At 45.1% G+C, this 21894-nt stretch overlaps 1 protein-coding gene across 2 annotated transcripts in view; it reads left to right on the forward strand.

Moving 5' to 3' along the window:
• KPNA1 (karyopherin subunit alpha 1) overlaps window positions 1–21894 on the forward strand; it is a 307265-nt gene that overhangs the window by 86986 nt on the left and 198385 nt on the right. For both annotated transcript variants that reach the window (XR_004539338.1, XM_033943492.1), the window contains exon 6: window positions 12846–12977. Coding sequence is in view for 1 of the 2 variants with exons in the window: in XM_033943492.1 (XP_033799383.1) it covers window positions 12846–12977 (132 nt within the window). In the remaining variant the exon portion in view is untranslated. The remainder of the gene's footprint in view (window positions 1–12845; window positions 12978–21894) is intronic.

The following is a 21894-nucleotide window of genomic DNA, read 5'->3' on the forward strand; positions in this document are numbered from 1 at the left end:
CATAACTCGCAGCCAAACCGCAGCCACGCAGCGGTTCGCTGCGGGGATCGCTCCCCGTGTCATTCTCTAGTATGTATTCTCATCTGGTTCCCTCAGTGTGCTTTGTAATCAGTTTACAAAGAAATCCCTGTCATGGGTCACCCTCCACCCCCCCTATCCTGCCTTTCTAAAAAAATGAACAGTACTGACCTGAACAATATGAAAAGTTCTGACTGGTTTTATCTCAGTTTTATGGGGAACCTGATTTAATTTAGTTGACTGAGAACTTAATGATTATCCTTTGGTAGAGCTTTTGAACAATAACCAAATATGCTACAAATTTCTGGCATTGGGCTAGTGAAATCGACTGTAATGAACTGGTCCTCTGGTCCCACTCCCAGTGGATCTTAGCTGCTGTCTTAAGTATGAGCTGACTTGTCTGGAGCCTCCAGTACACATAAAAAGGTTATTCCAGCTGTGTCCATATAAAAAACATGCTTGTCAGTACATATCCTTGAAAGACCTGAGGAAAGGATTGAACAGACTGCAGAGGAGATAATGGGTAATAGGTACAATGAGGCAGCTCTTATAAACAGAGGTGAAAAAAGGCAATACCATGAATAATAATAATAATAATAATTTTATTTTTTATATACCGCCAAAGCCATGATAATTCGAGGTGGTTTAGGTCTGCCTGCCTACTGCAGATCACCTGAGCACTTGCAAAGTAATTACAGAAGCAAGCCACAGAATTGTAAGCAAAGGAGCAAGTCAGAAATGGAAATTCTTGTACAATTTCACTTTATTGTGGGACCAGTAGGTTATTTCCCTCCACTCACCCGGACTTTGAAGGAAGCCTCAAACTTCAGAGGCTTAAACCCCTCCTCCTTCTTACCTCATCAACTGTCCCTGTGAACATCAGTTATTCTACCTACAAGCAGGCTGTAGGAGCTTGTCTTTTCTGCTCGTGTTTTATTTCGTGTAATTTCCGCCTTTGTGTTCGCGGTTTTCGCCTTTGTGCTGCAGAGGTTCCCTGCAGGGACAGCTCCGACTGTGGAAGATAGCAGGCCTTTGTGAAAAGTCTACTTCTGGAGAGTTCCCTGCTTGTCTGTCAGCCCTCTGGACAGCCTGCACGTCAGATCAGGGCTCCGGGACCGTTCCCTTGCGAGCTAGCTCACCCCTGGTTCATCCGCTAGTGGGTCAAGTGAAGGCTTTGTGGTTCCGTGGAGGCGCACCTGGGATCAGGGCCAGATTGCTTTCCTCTGCAAGGCATGCTGTGTGGTGTGTCCAAGGGTGGTGGAGGTGACCTGCCGTGAAAATCAGGCCGGTGGGGCAGTCAGAAGATTCAAAGTGCAGCTTTCCAGCAATTTGAGGCAGAAGATCTCCCTATGAGCTGTTTCAGTTCTGTCTGCAGTGTTTTCTGGTACATGCTTCTGAGTGCAAGATGACGGCTTGAATCAGAAATTTTTTTTTTTTTAAAGGGGTTTTTAGGTGGTTCCCATCATATCCCCCTCCAAAATCCTAAAATTGCTGTTTAAGGTTCTCTGTGGTTTTCCCAGGCTATTTTTAGTCAAAATAGGCCCTCAGTGGCCATCTTGTTGGTTTTTTTAAAAATTTGATTCTAAAGTGTTGTTTGTTTGTTTTTTTAATACTTCTCAGCTTCATTTTGGAAAGAAAACCATATAGATGACCTCCCCAGGGCAGGATGTCATGGATTCATGCCTCATTTGCGGTGGATGGTTGTCAGATGCGCAGCCGTGTTCCATATGCACTGTGGCCCATGAGGGGTGCGAGATATCCTTGAAGGATACTATTGAAACAGGATATTTAGGGAGTCCTAGTGGTTGGGTTCCAATAATGGTGAAAGAAAGCCAGGAGGGTTTAAGAGGAAGGCAGAGTAAAAGACTCAAATTTTCCCTGTCTTCTCAGAAGCTTGTAGTTACAAGGAAAAAAATAGAATTTGAAGTGTCTGTATACAAATGCTAGAAGCATAAAAAATAAAATAAGAGAGTTAAAAGTATATAGTGCTGAAAGATGAGGTAGATATAATAGGCATCTCAGAGACCTGTTAGGAGGACAATTAATGGGACACTATTACATGAGTACAAATTATATTCCAAGGCTAGAGTAGATGAAATTGGATGGGGGAGGGATCGCACTGTATGTTAGAGGGAATTGAATCGAATAAAATAAATATTCTGCATGACATAGATAACAGTATGGAATCCATGTGGATAGAAATTCCATGTGTGACAGGAAGAAATATAAAGGTAGAATTATGCTATCGTCTCCCGGGACAAAATGAGCAGATATATGAAGAAATGTTTTCAGAGATTAGGAAAGCTGGAGAATTGGACAACAGTATAATAATGGGTGATTTCAATTACAAAAAGCTCAGTAGCTTATCCACATTCAATTCAGGAGACTAGACAAAAACTATGTAATTGCTATCAATTAAACGTCTAGGCAGCTTTTTTGGAGACTCAAAAAAATGGGAGAAAAAAAGGCCTCAGTTAAGCTTCAAATGACCAAAAAAACTCCCAGTTAGAAATATCTTCAAACTGTTCTTTATTTAAAGTTTCCAAAAATGCCAATGTATACAGCAGCACAGTATAGACCAGTGGTTCCCAACCCTGTCCTGGAGGACCATCAGACCAATTGGGTTTTCAGGCTAGCCCTAATGAATATGCATGGAGCAGATTTGCATTCCTGGCACCTCCATTATATGCAGATCTCTCTCATGCATATTCATTAGGGCTAGCCTGAAAACCCGATTGGCCTGATGGTCCTCCAGGACAGGGTTGGGAACCACTGGTATAGACTAATCGTCCTTAAAGCCAACATCAAAAATGAAACCAAACACTTAGCTTCCTCTGGCTCCAATCTGTCCTCCATTGATTTTTCCCAGGATGTTATTCAGCATTTGTTTCCAACTGCTGCTCTATTCTTCCCGTAGACAAGCAGAGATTGTGGTGATTTCAATTATCCCAACATGTTACATCAGGGAGTGCTAGGGAGGTAAAATTACTAGATGTCATAAATGACTGCTTCTTGGAGCAACTGGTCTAGGAACTGACAAGAGGGGGAGCTATTTTAGATTTGGTCCTTAGTGGAATGCAAGGCATAGTACAGGAGTTAACTGTGTTGGGTCTGCTGGGAAACAGTTATCATAACGTGATCAAATTTAAGCTGATACCGGGAGTGATGTCGCAAAAGAAATCTACTGTAGATGTGTTTAATTTTCGAAAGGGCGACTATAATAAAATGAGGAAAATGGTTAAAAAGAAGCTAAAAGGATCAGTTGCAAAGGTTAGGGCACATTGGCAATTCCATCGAGTTCCAGCAAAGTGGCCATGCAAAAATTAACACAACATGAAAAGAATTGGAATTCTTTAGTCAGAACAAAAACTAAGCCTTAAGCTTCAGAGCAGTCTCCTAAGCCTTCCTATTCATATCAGAGGTGATATACTTCTAAATCTTCTGCTTCTAGGCCACCACCGCAAAAGAAGCAAAAACAGAGGCCTCAGAAAGCTCAAGCAGATGGTTATATACATATGTTGAGACTTAAGCAAGTTGGAATACTCAAGTATTTACTCAACTCCTCTTACTATGCATGAGCAATCAACTTGTTCTGCTGCATAGTCAAGCATGACAGTATCAGTTTTTCTATTTTTCTGTCAGTAGGCCAAGAGAATTTGGAATTACTCAATTGTTTGAAACATATTTTTAAACCTTGTCTATGTTCAAGAAGCAACAAATACTCTTGCTGACAACCTCAGTTGATTTTACCTCCTTGGTTTTTGCGCCACATTTTCTCTCTTTCTGAGATTCCTCAGATAGTCCTATCTTCACATTTCTTATGCAGAGTCAAAGCTTTTTTACATCCCATTCTTCAGTTGTCTCATGTGACACTTCTATTCGGGATGACCTCATCTGACGCTGATCTTTTGCTCTTTTCACAATCTTTTTTTTTTGTCTCCAGGAATCCCTTCTTCATGGCAGTGTTTCTGACAAAATATGGTTTTCCGTATAGTATGGTATTCATCATCAAGACGCTTTATCATCCTCCATATCTTCAGTGTTGGAATATTTTTTCCGTTTATCCAACTCATGGCTTGAAATCAGTTCAGTCAGACTTCACCTCACAGTTCTTAGTGTTTTCCATGTTTATTTTACTGTTCAAGTTCTGACTATTTATATTCTAGTTGACAGTTTATGAAAGCGCTTGCCAACATCAGACTGGTTTGGAATCTTACTCCAGTCTGCTACAACCTCCATTTCAACCAATGGCTTATGTTCTTCTTAACTTCCTCTCTTAGGAAGTGGAATTTTCTTTATCTCCACCACTTCTGACTGACTTCTGTGATAAGTTTCACACCTTGGTGTCAGACACACCTTTTTTTTTTGGGGGGGGGGTCCATGATAAGGTTCTCCGCACTTTTTCAGAAGTAGTCTCGGATTTTCATTTCCATCAATTCATTGTGTCACCAATTTTCTTTCTGAAATCTATTTTTCATTTTGCAGGACATCTCTTCATACCTTCTATTGTAAATGGGCCTTTAGCTTATTACTTACAAAGGTCTCAGTCTTATAAATCATCGCTTCAACTGTTCACTTCTTTTCATACTAACAAGTTGAGCTGGTCTGCCACCAAAAGATCTATTTCCACATGGCTTGCAGCCTATATTTCTTTTTGCTATGCTCAGGATATGCTGAAATTCGGAGATCTTATAACAACTCATGGGATCTGGGCTATGCAGCTTTAGTTGATTTCTTACGTTCCACTTACATTGCTGATATCTGCAAAGCAGCTACGTGTTCCTCAGCTGATATGTTAATCTCTCTCTATTCTCTGGAATGCTTTCCATACTCGATGGTTACTTTGGCCCATACAGTATTATAATTTTTATTCTCTTATCTGGCCAACTCTCCCTCCATCCCATTAATGTAAGCTAGGGAATCCCATGCTTGTCCTAGGATAAAGCAGTTATTTACCATAACAGGTGTTATCCAGGGACAGCAGGCAGATATTCTCACATTCTATCCACCTCCATTGGTTGGCTTCTTAGCTTGCTTATGGAACTGAGAGGCTCAAGCTGGTGTTGGGCGGGAAGGCACTCACGCATGCTTTGTGCGGGCAGTTGCAAAGTTTTTCAACTTAGTGACAGTTCACTTGTAAAAACTGTCCGTACCAGGCTCCATGGGTAACATCACCCATGTGTGAGAATATTTGCCTGCTGTCCCCGGATAACACCTGTTCGATAAATAACTATGCTTTCCTGAGCAACATCATTTGCACAACATCTTTCGCACTTTTTCCCAAACCAGAAAGTAATTGTTGAGAGCTGTTTATGATGTGTTTGAGTTATCATTGGGCATTGGAATATGATATTGTGATCAAATCAAATTTTTAAATAAACTTGAAACTACTCTCCGCAGTATCTAGAGGCAGATGCTTTTTTCCTGGATTGGACATACAAATTCCTTTTATACGTTTCTACCAATTCCTCTCATTCTTAAGACACTTGTCAAGCTCAAACAAGAATCGGCCACCATGATTTTCATAGCCCCTCGGTGGCCCAGACATCTGTGGTTCTCCCTTCTACTTCAGCTCAATTTCAAGCAACCAATACCCCTGCAGATCTTTCCATTTCTTCTCACACAAAGTCAAGTATCTCTCTTACATCCCAATCGTCAGTCTTTGCACCTGACAGCTTGGTACCTCTAAGGATGACATCAGCTGACATTGATCTTTCTTGAAACTTGATCCTGTCCGGCTTATTTTGGATGCATCCAGAAAACTTTCTACACAGCAGTGCTACCAACAGAAATGGATGAGGTTTTCTATATGGTGTACTATTCATCATGATGCTTCCTCCTCATCTATATCTTCAGTATTGGATTATCTTCTCCATTTATCCAACTCAGGTCTTAAAACCACTTCAGTAAGAGTTCATTTCAGTGCTTTCAATGCTTTTCATGGACCATTCAATGGTAAACCTCTGACTGCTCATACTCTTGTTTCCAGATTCATGAAAGGACTTTCAATGTCAAACCACCTCTCAAACCGCCTCCAGTGGTTTGGGATCTTAATGTTGTTCTCTCTAGACTCATGAAGCCTCCCTTTGAACCAATGTCTTCAGCTCATCTCAAATATCTCACTTGGAAAATAATATTTCTCATCTCTATTGCTTCAGCTCATCTCAAATATCTCACTTGGAAAATAGTATTTCTCATCTCTATTGCTTCAGCTCATTGAGTGAGTGAGTTTCAGACCCTGGTGACGGAAATGCCTTTTACAGTGTTCCACCATGACAAAGTAGTGCTTCGTACTCATCCAAAGTTCCTCCCAAAGGTAGTTACTGAATTTCATCTCAATCAATTGATTGTGCTTCCAGTTTTCTTTCGCAAGCCTCATTCTCACTCTGGAGAAACGGCTTTTCATACTTTGGACTGCAAATGAGCCTTGGCTTATTACTTACACCGAACTAAGCCACATAGAACATCTCCTCAACTGTTCACCTCCTTTGATCCTAACAAATTGGGATGGCTTGTATCCATGAGAACTATTTCCACATGGTTGGCGGCCTGTATTGCCTTCTGTGAATGCTCAGACTGTGCTGCAACTGGGGGGGGGGGGTGGTCGTGTAACAGCACACAAAATCCAAGCTATGGCAGCTTCAGTTGCGTTCTTATGTTCCACTCCTATTGATGAGATCTGTAAAGCTGCTACTTGGTCCTCAGTTAATACATTCACATCTCACTACTGACTAGAATCCTTTTCCATGCAGGATGGTCACTTTGGCCAAGCAGTATTGCAAAATTAATTTTCTTAATGGCCAACACTCCCTCCATCCCATTCTAGTAAGCTAGGGAGTCCTACATGTGAGAATATTCTGTCTGCTTGTCCTGGGATAAAGCACAGTTACTGCGGATGGGCAGACTAGATGCCATCATGGTTTCTAGGTGTTATCCAAGGACAGCAGGCAGATATTTTCACAACCCACCCACCTCCCCTGGTTGGATTTTTAGCTTGCTTACAGAAATGAGCTACCATGAGCCTACATCAGGCGGGAAGGCACTCGCACATGTGCGGTGCGGACAGTTGCAAAATTTCTAAAATCTTTGTGGTGATAGTTTTAAAGCTGTCTGTACTGGGGCTCTGTGGATGAAGTCACCCACATGTGAGAATATCTGCCTGCTGTCCCTGGATAGCACCTGTTATGCTAAGTAGTTGTGCTTTTTCAGCTGATTAACCAGAGTTTACTAATTTGGCCAGACTATGTAGAAAGGGTTTCTTATATATAGAGAGAGATCCGTTAAGCTGTATTAATTGTTAAACAGGTACACATATGAAGACATTAAACTTGAAACAATTTTACTACATGTTTTAAAGTTATGTTCTTATCAATAAACTAGTGTTTAAGCCCGTTAGATTAATGGGTTCTAGATGACCGCCTCTCCTGCTTTTGAACCTGGGCAGAGGCAGAGCCGGGGCGGGAGGGAGTGACGGTGGGAGAGCAATTTCAAAGCCTCGGCAGTGGCGGCTCCTTGACTAATCCGCGCTTACAACGGCCCCACACTCACGGTCTGGCTGGCTCCCCCACCAAAGCCCTTCGCAGCGGCAGCCCCTCCCGCATCCGTCCCCGCGTCACAAGCCTCTCCGAAGGCCGGCTCCCACGAAAATGGTACCTCTCTGTCCAAAGCCGCCGCGGCAGCCTCCCTCAAGACACATTTCAAATCTGACATATTGTAATCACCAAACAGAAAATAAAATTATTTTTCTTACCTTTTGTTGTCTGGTCATTATTCATATCATGTAGGGGTCCCAGGCTATGGTTGGCTTTTGATAACTCGCTTGCCCCTTCTTTCTTCTTCCCTCCCTCCATCCTGGCAGCTGAAGACAGGCACCTCTCCACAGTGGTCTTGAGACAGGAGGGAGCATCCACAATGCGCAGATAGTGAGTTAGGAGAGGGTCTGAGGGCAAAGAGGGGCTCAACAGCGCACAACCACCTTTCCTTCCCTCCCTCCATCAGGTGCAGTGCAGCTCCACCAATGTTAAAAGGAGCCACGTCGAAGTCGGAGCCCTGCCACTGCCGTAGCACTTTCCCCTCTGCCTTGGTCCCGCCCTCTCCTTCCTGTGCCTGCCTACTGTTTCTTTCTTTATATGCTTCGCCAAGTTGTATCTTGGATGCCAGTCAGCCCTTTGGGCCCTGAAGGATATTGTCTGATATGTTTTAGTGTCTACATGGGTATTTCTTGAGTTCCTTTGATGTTTCTGTTGGCTGTTTCTGGTTCATTACATGTTAGTGTTTATATCAGGAGTGTCAAAGTCCCTCCTCGAGGGCCACAATCCAGTCTGGTTTTCAGGATTTCCCCAATGAATATGCATGAGATCTATTAGCATACAATGAAAGCAGTGCATGCAAATAGATCTCATGCATATTCATTGGGGAAATCCTGAAAACCCGACTGGATTGCGGCCCTTGAGGAGGGACTTTGATACCCCTGATTTATGTTAATAACTCGATAGAAAAATAGTCTTCCAAGTTTCCAAGTTTATTAATTTTTAATATCCCGACCATAAACCAAATATCTGGCCGGTTAACAATATAGTTTAAAAAAAAAGGGGGTATAAGGGAAGAATGGATAAAATATTTAAGTGGGACATGAATGACAAAACAAGACAGACTTGACTGTGAGGATAGTAAGGGTGGAGGGGAAAAAGTTACATTTTATAAGAAGAAAAGGGAAGAATGGGTAGGGAAAAAACGTGAAGGTAAGGGCATATTGTAGTGATAATTGCTTGCAAGAGGAGAGAGAATAGAAATAAAAGAGAAGAGAGAGAAAATGGATAGAAGAAAATCTAGGTTCGGTTATAAGCGTCATGAAATAAGAAAGTCTTTAGACAAGATTTAAATTTAACAAGTTGTTGTTCGTCGCGGAGGTATTGTGGCAAAGAGTTCCATAATGTAGGAGCAGTTACGGAAAAATTTGTTTTACGAGTATAATAGAAATCTTTTAGAGGGGGGATGAAAAGAAGTTTTTGATCAGAGGATCTTAGAGTGCGGGAGGAGCATTGAGGTATCAGGAGTTTGTCGAGAAATGAAGGTTGATGAGATTGTTTAATTTTAAAGCAGAGTAAGATGATTTTATAGGTGATACGGTGGGTGATAGGGAGCCAGTGAGCTTCTTTTAAGAGTGGAGTAACATGATCAAATCGGCCTTTTTTATAAATAAGTTTTATTGCTGTATTTTGTAATAATTGAAGGCGACGTAATTCTTTTTGGGGAAGGCCATTGAGAAGGGAGTTACAATAATCTAGGTGGGAGATTACTAAAGAATGAGTCAATACTGTAATAGAATCAGTGTCCAAGATAGAAAGTAGGGATCGAATAATGCGCATTTTGAAGAAGCAGACTTTAACAATTGAACTGATATGATCATGGTAAGAGAGGTCTCTATCAATAATAACCCCTAAAAGTTTAATTTTACTTTCCATGGGAAGTGGAATAGATTTAATAGAGATAGTTCCTAATAGAGTTTCAGAAGTTTTAATTGGAAGAAGAAGACCACAGGATTTCTCGATGTTGAGAGAGAGCTTGTGTGTATAGAGCCAATCATATATGTTATCTAATTTATTGTTTATATCTATTATTTCTGAAATGTTGGTGGTGTTGATTGGATGAAGGAGTTGTATATCGTCTGCGTATGCAAAAATGGTAAATCCTATTGATTGGGCTAAAGTAAGAAGGGGGGAAAGAAAAATATTAAATAGCAGAGGGGATAGAATTGACCCTTGAGGGATTCCGAAAGTTTGTGGTAGGTTTGGCGAAGTTTCGTTTTTAAGGTGGACTTTAGAGCAGCGATTGTGAAAGTAGGATATAAACCAAGAGAGTGCAGAGCCGGTAATGCCGCAGTCTGCAAGTCTTGTGATAAGAAGAGGGTGGTCAATAGTATCAAAGGCTGCGGATAAGTCTTCTTCCTTTGTACAGCACAGTGAGAAGCAAAACAAAAGAAAGGCATAGCCGATGTCACAATACAATACAAGGGATTTTACTGAAAGTTCCTATGGGAAGTCCCAACTAGGATCCTGGTTTCGGCAAAACACTATCTTCCCCAGGGGACATACCAAACTGATAACAAGATATTACAATGGTATCTCTCTTTCAGTTATTCTTGAAAAAGATTTTTAGGAACGTACTGAAAGAAGTACTGACAGCCAAATTTCTAAAGAAACTTGTCAAAGAGCTCACATTGAGAACCGATAGTCTTTAGTATCTGAAGATTGAAGGGTGGCCAATGTTATGCCGATTTTTAAAAAAGGGTTCCAGGGGAGATCCAGGAACATACATACCGGTAAACCTGATTTCAGTACCGGGCAAAATGGTGGAAATAATAATTATAAAAAATAAAATTGTGGAGCATGTAGACAAACATGATTTAATGAGACAGAGTCAACGTGGATTCAGCTGAGGGAGATCTTGCCTCACCAATTTGCTTGACTTCTTTGAAGGTGTGAATACATATGTGGATAAAGATGAGCCAATTGATTTATATCGAGATTTTCAGAAAGCTTTTGACAAAGTTCCTCATGAAAGGCTCCTGAGAAAATTAGAGTCATGTGATAGGAGGCAAAGTTCAGTTGTGGATTAGGAATTGGTTATCGGATAGAAAACAGAGGATAGGGTTCAATAAGTCATTTTTCTCAATGATGAAGGAGAGTAAACAGTGGAGTGCTGCAGGGATCTGTACTGGGACCGGTGCTATTTAACTTATTTATAAACAATCTGGAAATTGGAACGACGAGGTGATTAAATTTGCAGATGACACTAAACAGTTCAGTGTTCTCCCTAGCGCCTTTTAGCCGGGTGCTCCACCCAGCTAATTTAAGTGAGCGCCCGGCTGTCAACTGTCGCAAATCCTGCTGCCACCGCTGCTCAACATTGAAGAGCTGCCAAAAGTTCAGCCGCCAAAAGTTTCTGCCTGACTTTAAAAAAAAACCAAAAAAACGGCAGCAAGTCACTTGAACCCGTGCTCTGGGGCTCTAATGGTACCACTGTCCATGCCGACTTCCCTCCAAAACCGGAAGTTACATCCCGGGAGGGAGGAGAGATAGGGAAGAGAAGGTAAGCCGGCACAGACAGTGGTACCGTTCAGGGCCGGATTAACGAATAGGCCAGGGCCCAAAACTGTCAGGGGGGCCCGTTGATGGAGGGCAAACAGATGAGGCAACAGCGATAAGCCCCCCCCCCCCCCCCGACATCGATGGCAACGCGGACCCGGGCTCCCCTGTGGGTCCCCTTCTCCCCCCACCGGAAGTAACAAGTTGCCTCCAACTGGAATGGAGCTAGCTACCTCGCTGCCGCAACTTCCTTTGCCGCGGTGGGTGACCTCAAAGCCAAAGCAGAGTGGAGGAGAAGGAAGCGGATTGGGTTTCTGAGAGGCTGAAGCGGCGGGGGCCGTGCCTGATAGCTGTCTCTCGCCACGACTTGCATCTCATTCGTGTCTCTGTGTTTGGGGCTCCTCGGCGAATCTTTTATTGTCCAGTCCCAACTTTGCCGTTGACCTCGCGCGAGTCCGAGAAAGGAGGGCCCAAGCCTACAAAGCGTCTCGCGGAGTCTTGCATGACACTGTAAATGGGCCTCTGTCTATGTGCCTTGAAACTTTAGTTTACTGTTGTGATTTGGAGGGGGTTTTAATAAGAGACAGGGTCAGCCTGAAGCAAGCAGTCGTGGTTCTGTGCAGCGAGGAGGTGGGGGACATAGAAAGCAGCCATGGGAGAGGCCAATGAAAGCGGCCACAGCAGAGGAAACAGGACCGGCCAGAGGAAACAACCGGCAGGCAGAGAGCTGCAATCCTGCACAGCTTTGCTTATAATTAATACTGGCTAGCATAGATGGCAATGGGGTGAGGAAAGGACAAAGAACAGCTGCATGCTGATTGGGTGCTTGGGGAAGGGAAACTACATAGACAAGAGTAAGGGAGGGCAGAAAGAGAAACAAGAGCAAGAGGGTCAGGGAGAGATAGGAGCAAAGGAGGGCAGGGATAAAACTGCAGGGAAATACTTTTAAAACCAATAGGAGAAAATATTTTTTCACTGGAACGCGTTGCCAGAGGTTGTGGTAAAATTGGATAGCATAGCGAATTTTAAGAAAGGTTTGGATAAATTCCTGGAGGAAAAGTCCATAGTCTATTAAGACATGGAGGGAAGCCTCTGCTTGCTCTGAATCGGTAGCATGGAATGTTGCATCTCTTTGGGTTTTGGCCATGTTCTAGTGACCTGGATTGGTCAACGTGAGAATGGGCTACTGGGCTATTCTTATGTTCTTATATTTGAGTTTAGCTGAATGAACCTGCTTGGACTCCTCTTGTACATTCATGAGATACAGAGTCATCAATGCTCCCACTAAGCTGCTTTAAGAACCACTCACTATTTCTCCCACCTGGCACTGCTTCAGCCATTTGGTGATTTAAACCATGAAGGATCCTGACACAATCAACTTCAAAACAGCTAGAGCAGTGGTGGGGAGTGGGGTCAAGAAGCACTCTGGCCCACATGGCTTAGAACGATTATTAAACGATCAATATGGTGATGTGTAAACAGTATGAATTGCTTGTATACAGTTTAAAGATAGTTAGTCATAGCATTTTATGCTATGGTTAACATCCCCTTTCAAGTGCTGTCCCAAAGAGTTAGTTCAAAGTCATCTGTCGAGTGACTTGCTGATTATATTTATTTCTGTTTCTTTCCAATCTAATCTCTGGTTGTACAGCAGATTGATTCTTAGCTGAATGCCTTTTCATATATAGTTGGCCTGAGATACTGGATTCTGCCTAGATAACTATTTACTTTCCATTTCAGTTTGAAGCTGCCTGGGTGCTGACAAACATTGCCTCAGGAAATTCCCTTCAGACACGCATTGTGATCCAGGCAGAAGCTGTACCAATCTTCATTGAATTGCTCAGCTCAGAATTTGAAGATGTCCAAGAGCAGGTAAGGAGCAACTGTATCACTCTTAAGGAAAGGAGAAATTATGTACAGTGGAACCTTGGTTTATGAGCATAATTCGTTCCCGAAGCATGTTCGTAAACCAATTTACTCGTATATCAAAGCGAGTTTCCCCATAGAAAGTAAGGGAAACTCGCTTGATTCGTTCCACCTCCCATCCCTCTCACCCTGATCACCGGTGCTACTCCACCACATCCCCAAAAGACCCCCCCAACCCCTAGGCCAGTGGTGCACTTCCACATTCCCCCCCGGCGAACCGGCATGGCTCCCCTGCCTACAAATGCTCCCCCCCTCGGAGAGAACAAGAGCCAGAAGGCCTTGAGCATGCGCAGTTGCTCAAGGCCCAGTCAGAGGAGAGGCACGCTCTTCGGGCAACGGCACCTCCTGTGGGTTGGTGCTGCGTGCCAGTGCCACATTGGGGGGTAAGCTTTCAGTTTGGGCGGGCGGGAGATGCCAGTTCGCAAGGGAGGCTGATGCTGGTTAGCAGGCGGGGGGACTCGCAAATTGAGTCAATGCTCGATTTGCGAGAATGTTTCGCTCGTCTTGCAAAACACTCACAAACCAATTGTATTTGGTTTGATTTCTTTTCTGTACAAGTTTAATGCTTGATATTATATTTAAAATTCATAAATAAATAAATCAATTAAAAAAAAAAACCCACTCACAAACCGGTGTACTCGTAAATCAAGGTTTGACTGTATTAACCTTTCAGAAACATAAGTTGTGTAGTAGAGTTAGAGAAGCTGGCTGAGAACCATTGAAGCTAGGACGATATTCTTTGTGACCTAGGGTGTCACTTTACCCTCTATTGATTTCAAATACAACTTAGACTGTAAGACTTCTTGGGCAATGAGATATCTTTTATGCCTGAAAATGTGCTAGTGCTGCCCGATTCAATGAAAATTTTTTTAATTCGATTCACTTTTCCTGCTCAATCGAGCATTTTTTTTCAAACGTCTTGGCAGGTTTATTTTGTAGCCTCGTCTTGTCACCCACCCCACCCCCTTTGCCCTCTCCAACCCCATGCCAGCACTGTGGTGTAAAAATAAGCAAAAAAGACCAACTCTGGCAGGTAAAATCTGACATTGTAATCACAAAATAAAAAATAAAATTATTTTTTTCTATTTTTTTTTTTAAATGAAAGCTTTTATTGAAATATACTCAGAAACAGGCAGCAATAACAATAAACAGCACAAAACTGCAAAAGAAAACACCAACGTTGCTGCCAACAAATAAAACGTGCAATATCCACAAATACACAAGATCAAACTACAATACTAACTATAACACAGCAAAATCCCCCCTCCCCCCCCAAGGGACGAAACACAGTTCCCACACCACCAGAAAAGGTAAAGGGTCTCCTAACTCCACTCAAAGAAGGAAGTAGTAATAGGGTCTCCCCAGCACAGGTCCCCCCATTCAAGCCCCAAACTCAACTCCCAGCTCCACCCCCACACCGAACCCCTACAGAGTCACGAAAACGGCGCCATATACGAGCATAGCCATGCTGTTTGCCATGCCGTAAGGCTGTCAAATGGTAAAGAAGCTGCCAGGTAATCAAACGCTGCTCCACCATGTGCCACGTGGGAGGTTGCATCTGATTCCATAAGGAGGCTAAAGCCAACCGGGCAGCAGTAAAAGCCAACTTACAAAACAAAGAGTCTCCCCAGGCTAGATCCAATTGATGCCAATACAAAAGGGCATGCCGCCAATCAACCGGGATCTGGAAATTAAGGATCCGGGTCACCCGAGAGAAAACCCCAGCCCAGAACCCATGCACCCGCCCACACTGCCACCACATATGAAGGTAGGTACCCACCTCCCCACAGCCCCTCCAGCAAAGAGCACTCGCTCCCCCCCCCCCGCCAACGAGCCAAAGCCTGAGGAGTATAATACCAACGGAAAAGAACCTTATATCCATTCTCAACCAACAAAGCTGCAATGCCCGCCGAGGAAATCTCTTTCCAAATGTCCCCCCAAGAGTCCAGAGAAATAGCTGACCCCCCAGTCCCCCTTCCAAGCCAACATATAGGGGAGCAGAGCCCCCCAACTATTAAGGCAGCGATATACAGCAGACAGAGCTCCCTTCCGGAGTACCGGACCCAACAGCAATTCGAAGGTAGTCTTGCCACCCCGCAGGTCCCCCAGGAGACCCGAGATCCGGAGATAATGAACAACTTGCAGATAAGGAAACAGATCCCGGGCTCCAAACCTAAATCGGCCCTGGAGCTCACCAAAGGGCCGAATGCGTCCCAAAACCGGATCCCATAATTGTCCCACACAGACCAAGCCATGAGACTCCCAACTAGCAAACACTCCCTCACCCTGACCCGGTATAAAATCCGGATTGTGCCGCAGCGGTGTATACCAAGAATGGCGCCTACCCAACAATAAGCCATCCCGGGTCAACTTCCAAACCCGCAAGGAAGTGTCAACCGAAGACAACACTCCCGCGGGCCGCACCCTTCCAGGTACCCACGGCCGATGCAACAACGGCACCCCATCGGTAAAACTTTGCTCAATCATCACCCACGGTTTCGGGTCCTGCGCCTGCCATTCTAAAAGGGCGCGCAACTGAGTGGCCTGATAATACTTCACCACATTGGGAACCCCGTCACTCCTACTCAAACATAAGACCTTCCTGCTCACTCGAGGTCTCCGTCCAGCCCATATAAAATCAAAAATATGCCGTTGCACCCCCTCCAACATACGTCTACTCACCCAAAGCGGTAACACCTGAAATAAAAACAGGAAACGAGGCAATATCATCATCTTCACTATTTCCACCCTACCCAACCAGGAAAAAAAATGATTCTTCCAACCGGACAAGTCCTGTCGGATACGACGAAAGAGTGGAGGAAAATTAAGATCATAAATATCCACTCCCGGCGGGCTGAAATAAACTCCGAGATAACGCAAAGAATGCTGAACCCAACGAAATGAAAACCGGTCCCATAGGTAATTCACTCTGGCCAGGGGCAAATTAATATTATGCAACTCAGATTTCCCAATATTAACACGAAACCCTGACACCATACCAAAAGTATCCAACTCCCGCAATATAGCAGGCAAAGAACTCTCAGGATCCTCCACCGTAAACAAAAGATCATCCGCAAACAGGGACAACTTGCAGTCCCCTCCCGGTACAGTAACCCCCCTAATATCCCGATTCATCCGCACCCGTTGTGCCAGGGGTTCCACCGTCAGGACAAAAAGGATCGGGGAAAGAGGGCACCCCTGTCACGTTCCTCGTGCCAGAGAGAAAGTCTCAGAATAACCCCCGTTCACCTTGATACAACCGACAGGACGAGTATAAAGGACACAAATCCATTCCCGCATGCGCTGCCCCAAACCCACAGAATCCAACACCTGAAACAAAAAAGGCCAGGAGACCCTATCAAAAGCCTTCTCAGCGTCGATAGATAAAAACACCGTCTCCCGCATACCACCCCTGGCCCTTTCAAACAAGTTATAAACCCGACGAGTATTATCGCCCACATGCTGACCCACCACAAAGCCCGACTGATCTGGATGAATCAACCGGGGGATCCAGCTCATCAATCTGTCCGCCAAAATCCTCGTGAAGATCTTAGTATCTACCCCCAACAGAGAGATCGGTCGATAAGAAGCACACTGGAGGGGGTCCTTCCCTGCCTTAGCCAACACCATAACGCCCGCCAATCGCATGAAAAACGGAAGGGCACTATTCTCTTGCAAAGAATTAAGAAAGCGCAACAGAGGAAGCAACAAAAGATCTTGAAAACGCTTATAGTACCGAACAGTAAAGCCATCCAACCCGGGCGACTTACCAAGTTTCATGGAGCGCAACGCTCCACGAGCCTCAACCAGCGTGAGAGGACGGTCCAACCGGGCGACATCTTCCAGCGCAATCTTGGGCAACGCCGCCGAAGTTAAATAGCTATCTAGGTCCTGCGAAGGCCCGGTCACTTCCGGAGTATAAAGATGCGAGTAGAACTCCACAAAGCGTGCACGAATAGCATCATCTTTCCGCAACAACTCTCCAGAAGCCGCCCGGATCGATAGAATCTGATTGCGCGTCTGCCGCACTTTCAAATGATGAGCAACCATTCGGATAGCCTTATTAGAAAACTCAAAATATCTCTGTTGCAGGAGCTGCAGATTAAATTGCAAACGCTCCAAATCCAAAGCTTGGAACAAGCGCCCACGCAGCTCTATATCCCAAGATCTGCGCTTGTGTAAACTAACTGCCTATCAAGAGTAGCAAAGCCGCCGCAGCTTCCCTACGTTTACGCTGCCGGGCAGAAGCCAGAGCAATCAATCTGCCCCTAAGGGTAGCCTTTAACCCCTCCCAAACCGCCTCCATCGAAGCCCCACACTCCACATTCACCTCCAGGTACTCCCTTAACCACCCCTCTATCTGCACCCACACCTCCGGGTCATCTAAGAGACTGTCATTAAAACGCCAAAATTTCTGTCCCGAACCACCCCCCTCCCCCAAGAACCGTGCCCAAACAGGAGCATGATCAGACCACGTAAGTGATTCAATCCCCGCCGACTCCACCCTACGAAGCAGTCCCCGCTCCACAAATACATAATCAATTCTAGAGTAAGAGGAGTGCATCCCAGAAAAGTAAGTATAGTCTCTAGCCGACGGATGCATCCACCGCTAGCAATCGACCACATTAAGGGCAGCCAGCGCCGCCCGCAACATTTTACGATCCCTTCTCCCATATTGATCCGCCCTCCCCGAATTATCCAAATGAGGGGTCACGGTGAGATTAAAATCCCCACCCAAAACCAGGGGCACCCCCCTTAAACCGGAGAATTTGAGGCACCAACTCCCGAAAGAAGGCCCCCTGACCTTCATTGGGGGGCATAGATATTAACCAGGGAATACAAGCTCCCCTCAATCAGAGCCTCCAGCATAATATACCTACCCTGAGGGTCCCGTACCACCTTATGCACTTCACAACGAATCCCCTTACGAATAATAATCCCCACCCCTCCTCTCTTGGAAGTGCCCACCTGGAGGGCCCAAAAGGCTTGGGGGAATCGAGAATCTCTAACTAGGGATTCATGGGACTGGAGTAGATGAGTTTCCTGGACAAAGCAAACATCTGCCTGCAAACGAAGCAGCTCTCTATAAAAAGCCCTTCTCTTATTGGGGGAATTGAGACCCAGGATATTATAAGAGACCAACCTAAACCCCTCCATAAACCAGATAGATCAGAAAAGATGCAGACCCAACCCCACCATACTCGTCCCCATATCCCCCTCCCCCCCACCAACCCACCCCTCCATCCCCCATCCCCCAAAGTGAGAGTCCACTGATCTCCCACCATCATGCAAGGAAGTGATCCATCCCCTAAGCCCCTGACTCAAATCCCCACAACTATATGCCAACTATCAATACAACACACTCAACAATCCCAAAGGCAAACACACCAACCCCACAACCCCCCTGAAAAAACAAACCCCGCTCCAACCTACCACACTTCACCCCCACATATCTCATACTCATACTCAGCCCCAAACCACCCCACACACCCCAGGACCAGTCCAGGGGCAACCCCCCCAAGGCTCCAACCCAAAACTCAGAACCCAGTGACACAGTCAATAGGAGTGAGTCTGAAAACACCCTGCACAGGAGCGGAGGGAAGAGACAGCAGTAAAACATATGTAGTCTTTCAGCCCTCAAGGGAGGCCACTCGACGAAGAGGCGGTTGCCCGAAGAGGAGGTCCTCCCCCAGGGCCTCCCCACCCACTCCGATGTCCACGCTCCACTCACTGCCATCGGGAGGCGGCAGGGTTCCCCTCACGGCCGGACACCGCACCCACAGCAGGAGCAGCCTCCTCCGGGATTTCAATACCCGCTTGTTGCAGCAAGACACGGGCCTCGCGAACGGTGGTAACTTTAGTGTGGACTCCATTGATGGAAATGACTACCCCAAAAGGATAAGTCCAGCAGTAGCGCAAGTTACTACGCTGTAGAGCCTTAGTCACTTCCCGGAACGCCCGGCGTTTCTGGAGCGTGCCTGCAGCCAGGTCCTGATAGAACTCCAGCCGATGTCCTTCCCAAGTTACCGTGCCCAACTCCCGGGCTCTGCGGAAGATCTGTTCCTTAAGCACAAAGCTCTGGAGGCACAGCACAATATCTTTGGGTTGATCCGTGGTTCGGGACCCCAGAGCTCAATGCGCACATTCAAGACCCGGCTCCAGAGTGTCGTTCTGCAGAAGCCAGCGAATCAGATTGATAGTGGTGGCGCGAACATCTTTATACTCTGGCAGATCAGGTAAGCCCCGCACCCGCAAATTATTACACCGTGTGCGGTTCTCCAGGTCCTCGACCTATCCAAAAGGAGTTGGTAGTCAGCAGAAGCAGTTTCCAATGATCTTTGCATGCCAGTCACATTCTCCTCACAACTGTCCAATCGCATCTCCATCACCTCTACCCTCTTGCCCACCTCCATCAGGTCAGTGCGAAGCTCCTGCACCGCCTCCCAAACTTGAACCGCCACTGCCGATATCTCGGACTTCACCTCTGAGATCCAGCGCTGCATGTCCGCTTTCGTGAGCGGTTCTGGTGCAGCGCACTCCTGCAACGGCTCAGCCACCATATCGGCGACCGCCGCGATAGCGCCGCTCAATCTCGCCGCCTCACCGCCACTGGTCTCCGGACCCGCGCTGCCACGTGCAGTCCAGCACAGCGCCTTCTCCATCGTGCGCTGGCCGGGTTTCTCGCCGGGAAGTTTTTTGCACGTTGCCATGGAGTTCCCGTTCCCTGCACACACCTCTGCACCGCCAGGGAAGAAAAATTAGCGCTTTTTACTCAGCGAATTAACAGTTAGTACGCCGGGCCCGAACAGAGCTCGCTGCTCAAACTCCCATCCGCGGCGATGACGTCACTTCCTTCTCTAAAATTCTTTTTTTCTATCTTTTTGTTGTCTGCTCATTTTATTATTCAAATTTTGGTGGTTCAGGTTCTGTTTTCTGTTTGTCTTCTGTTAACTTGCTCATCAGGGTCTCCTTCCCATTTAATGTTTTCTTTCTCCGTGATCACCATCCATCTTCCATCTCTGTAGCTTCCCTTCCACTGCCATATCCAATATTTGTTTTCCCCCCCCCCCCACTTCTCTTTCTCTTTCTCTCTCCATGCAGCATCTGTTCCTCCCTCCCTTATCATGTGCAATATTTCTTTCTCTCCCTATGCACCTTCTCTTCCTGCCCTCTACTCTATGTCCAACATATCTCTCTCTCTCTCTTCTCCATGCATGTCTCCCTCCTCTCCATCATATGCAGGATTTCTCCCTCTCACCCTTTTCTACCTCTTTGTTGCATCTCTCACTACCTCCTCCACACCATGTCCAACAATTCTTTCTATTTTCCTCCATGCACAGCAGCTTTCTATCATTCCTATCCCCCTGTGAAGCACCTCCTGACAGACCCCCCTCCACTATGAGATCTGACCAGCAGGCCAACAGGAAGAGGCAGGCTGCTTCTGGCCTACCCCACCAGGACTTTTCTCTGCTGTATCATCAGTGGCGCATCATCAGAAGGAAGCAAGGCAGGCTAGGAGCAGCCTGTTCTGAGCACTGCCTCTGCCCGCTGAATACTGCTGCTGCTGCTTTAGGAGAACTGGAGGTGTCAAGGATTCATTGAATCGGTGAATCCAATTTTTTATTTTTAGAAAGTGAATCTATTCAAATCAAGCAGTACTAGTATATGTACCACAGTGCTCACCCTCTTTCTGCAATTGCAACCTTAATTCACATGCAGAGCAGAACAGTGAGGTGCTATGGAGCACATAGCTAGGTCACAATCCCAGACATGGGTTTCTAAGGTCGTAACTCAGTTTGGAAAGCTCTGATGTGATTTGCTTGAGGTCAGAATTGGAAAGGTAAGTCCAGTATCCAAATTAAACTAGCCAAGCACTTGGATACAAATGACTGTTTAAGGTTAAAATGGTGCTTCCCAACCATTGTGATAGCATGCTGGAGTGCCTTTAAACCCAATCAGATGTGCCATAAGTAAAATGTCACCACTGTCTAATGATCAGATCCAGCCCAGCTCATGGACTTCACTCTCAGAATCTGGAAGCAACAAGCTGTAATCAGTGACTCTAAATGTACAAGAGTTTCTTTCTGAATATGTTTAATTGTACATATCTCTGGCTGTGCTATTTAGAGGAGAAGCCTGAGTATTGGAATTATCAGGCAGTATGTAGGGTATAAATAATGAACCCTGATTTATGCAGCACATGTATTACACACAACTTCTCCTCTTTCTCTTCAGTTTTTCTTTTGCGTTCTTACAGCCTACTGTTCAGAAACTTTTATCTTGATGGCCTTCTGAATTTTTATGCTCTAAGATGCTTAATATAATTGCAAGCTGCCTTTTTTGTTTTGCTTTCTTCTTTTTGCCTAGAGATCAGTCATTGTGTTGCTTTTTCTTATCAAATACTATTTCTCTGGAATGCTTTATCTCCTGGATTGGAGACACTATTTAGGCAATCTCTTAAGCCCAATTGATAGACTTTTCTTTTGATTCTGTCCTAGCTGCATTCATAATCCCTACCTTAATGAGTTCTTAAATTTTTTTTCTTTTGATGTAATAAGTAAACTTAATACCTTCTTTTTTGTGGGTTTTATTCAAGTTTCAAGTTCAAGTTTATTAGGATTTTATATACCGCCTATCAAGGTTATCTAAGTGGTTTTACAGTCAGGTACTCAAGTATTTTCCTTATCTGTTCCAGTGGACTCACAATTTATCTAACGTACTGGGGCTATGGAGGATTAAGTGACTAGCCCTTGACTAGGTTACACTGGTTTCCTCACTCTTTTGTAAACCAATTGATGTATTAGGAAAAGACAGAATAGTAAATGTACTAATGAACTAAAACTGATTTTTCCTAGCTTTTTTC

This window comes from Geotrypetes seraphini, chromosome 4 (genome assembly GCF_902459505.1).
Source record: "Geotrypetes seraphini chromosome 4, aGeoSer1.1, whole genome shotgun sequence".
NCBI classification, from domain to species: Eukaryota; Metazoa; Chordata; class Amphibia; order Gymnophiona; family Dermophiidae; genus Geotrypetes; species Geotrypetes seraphini.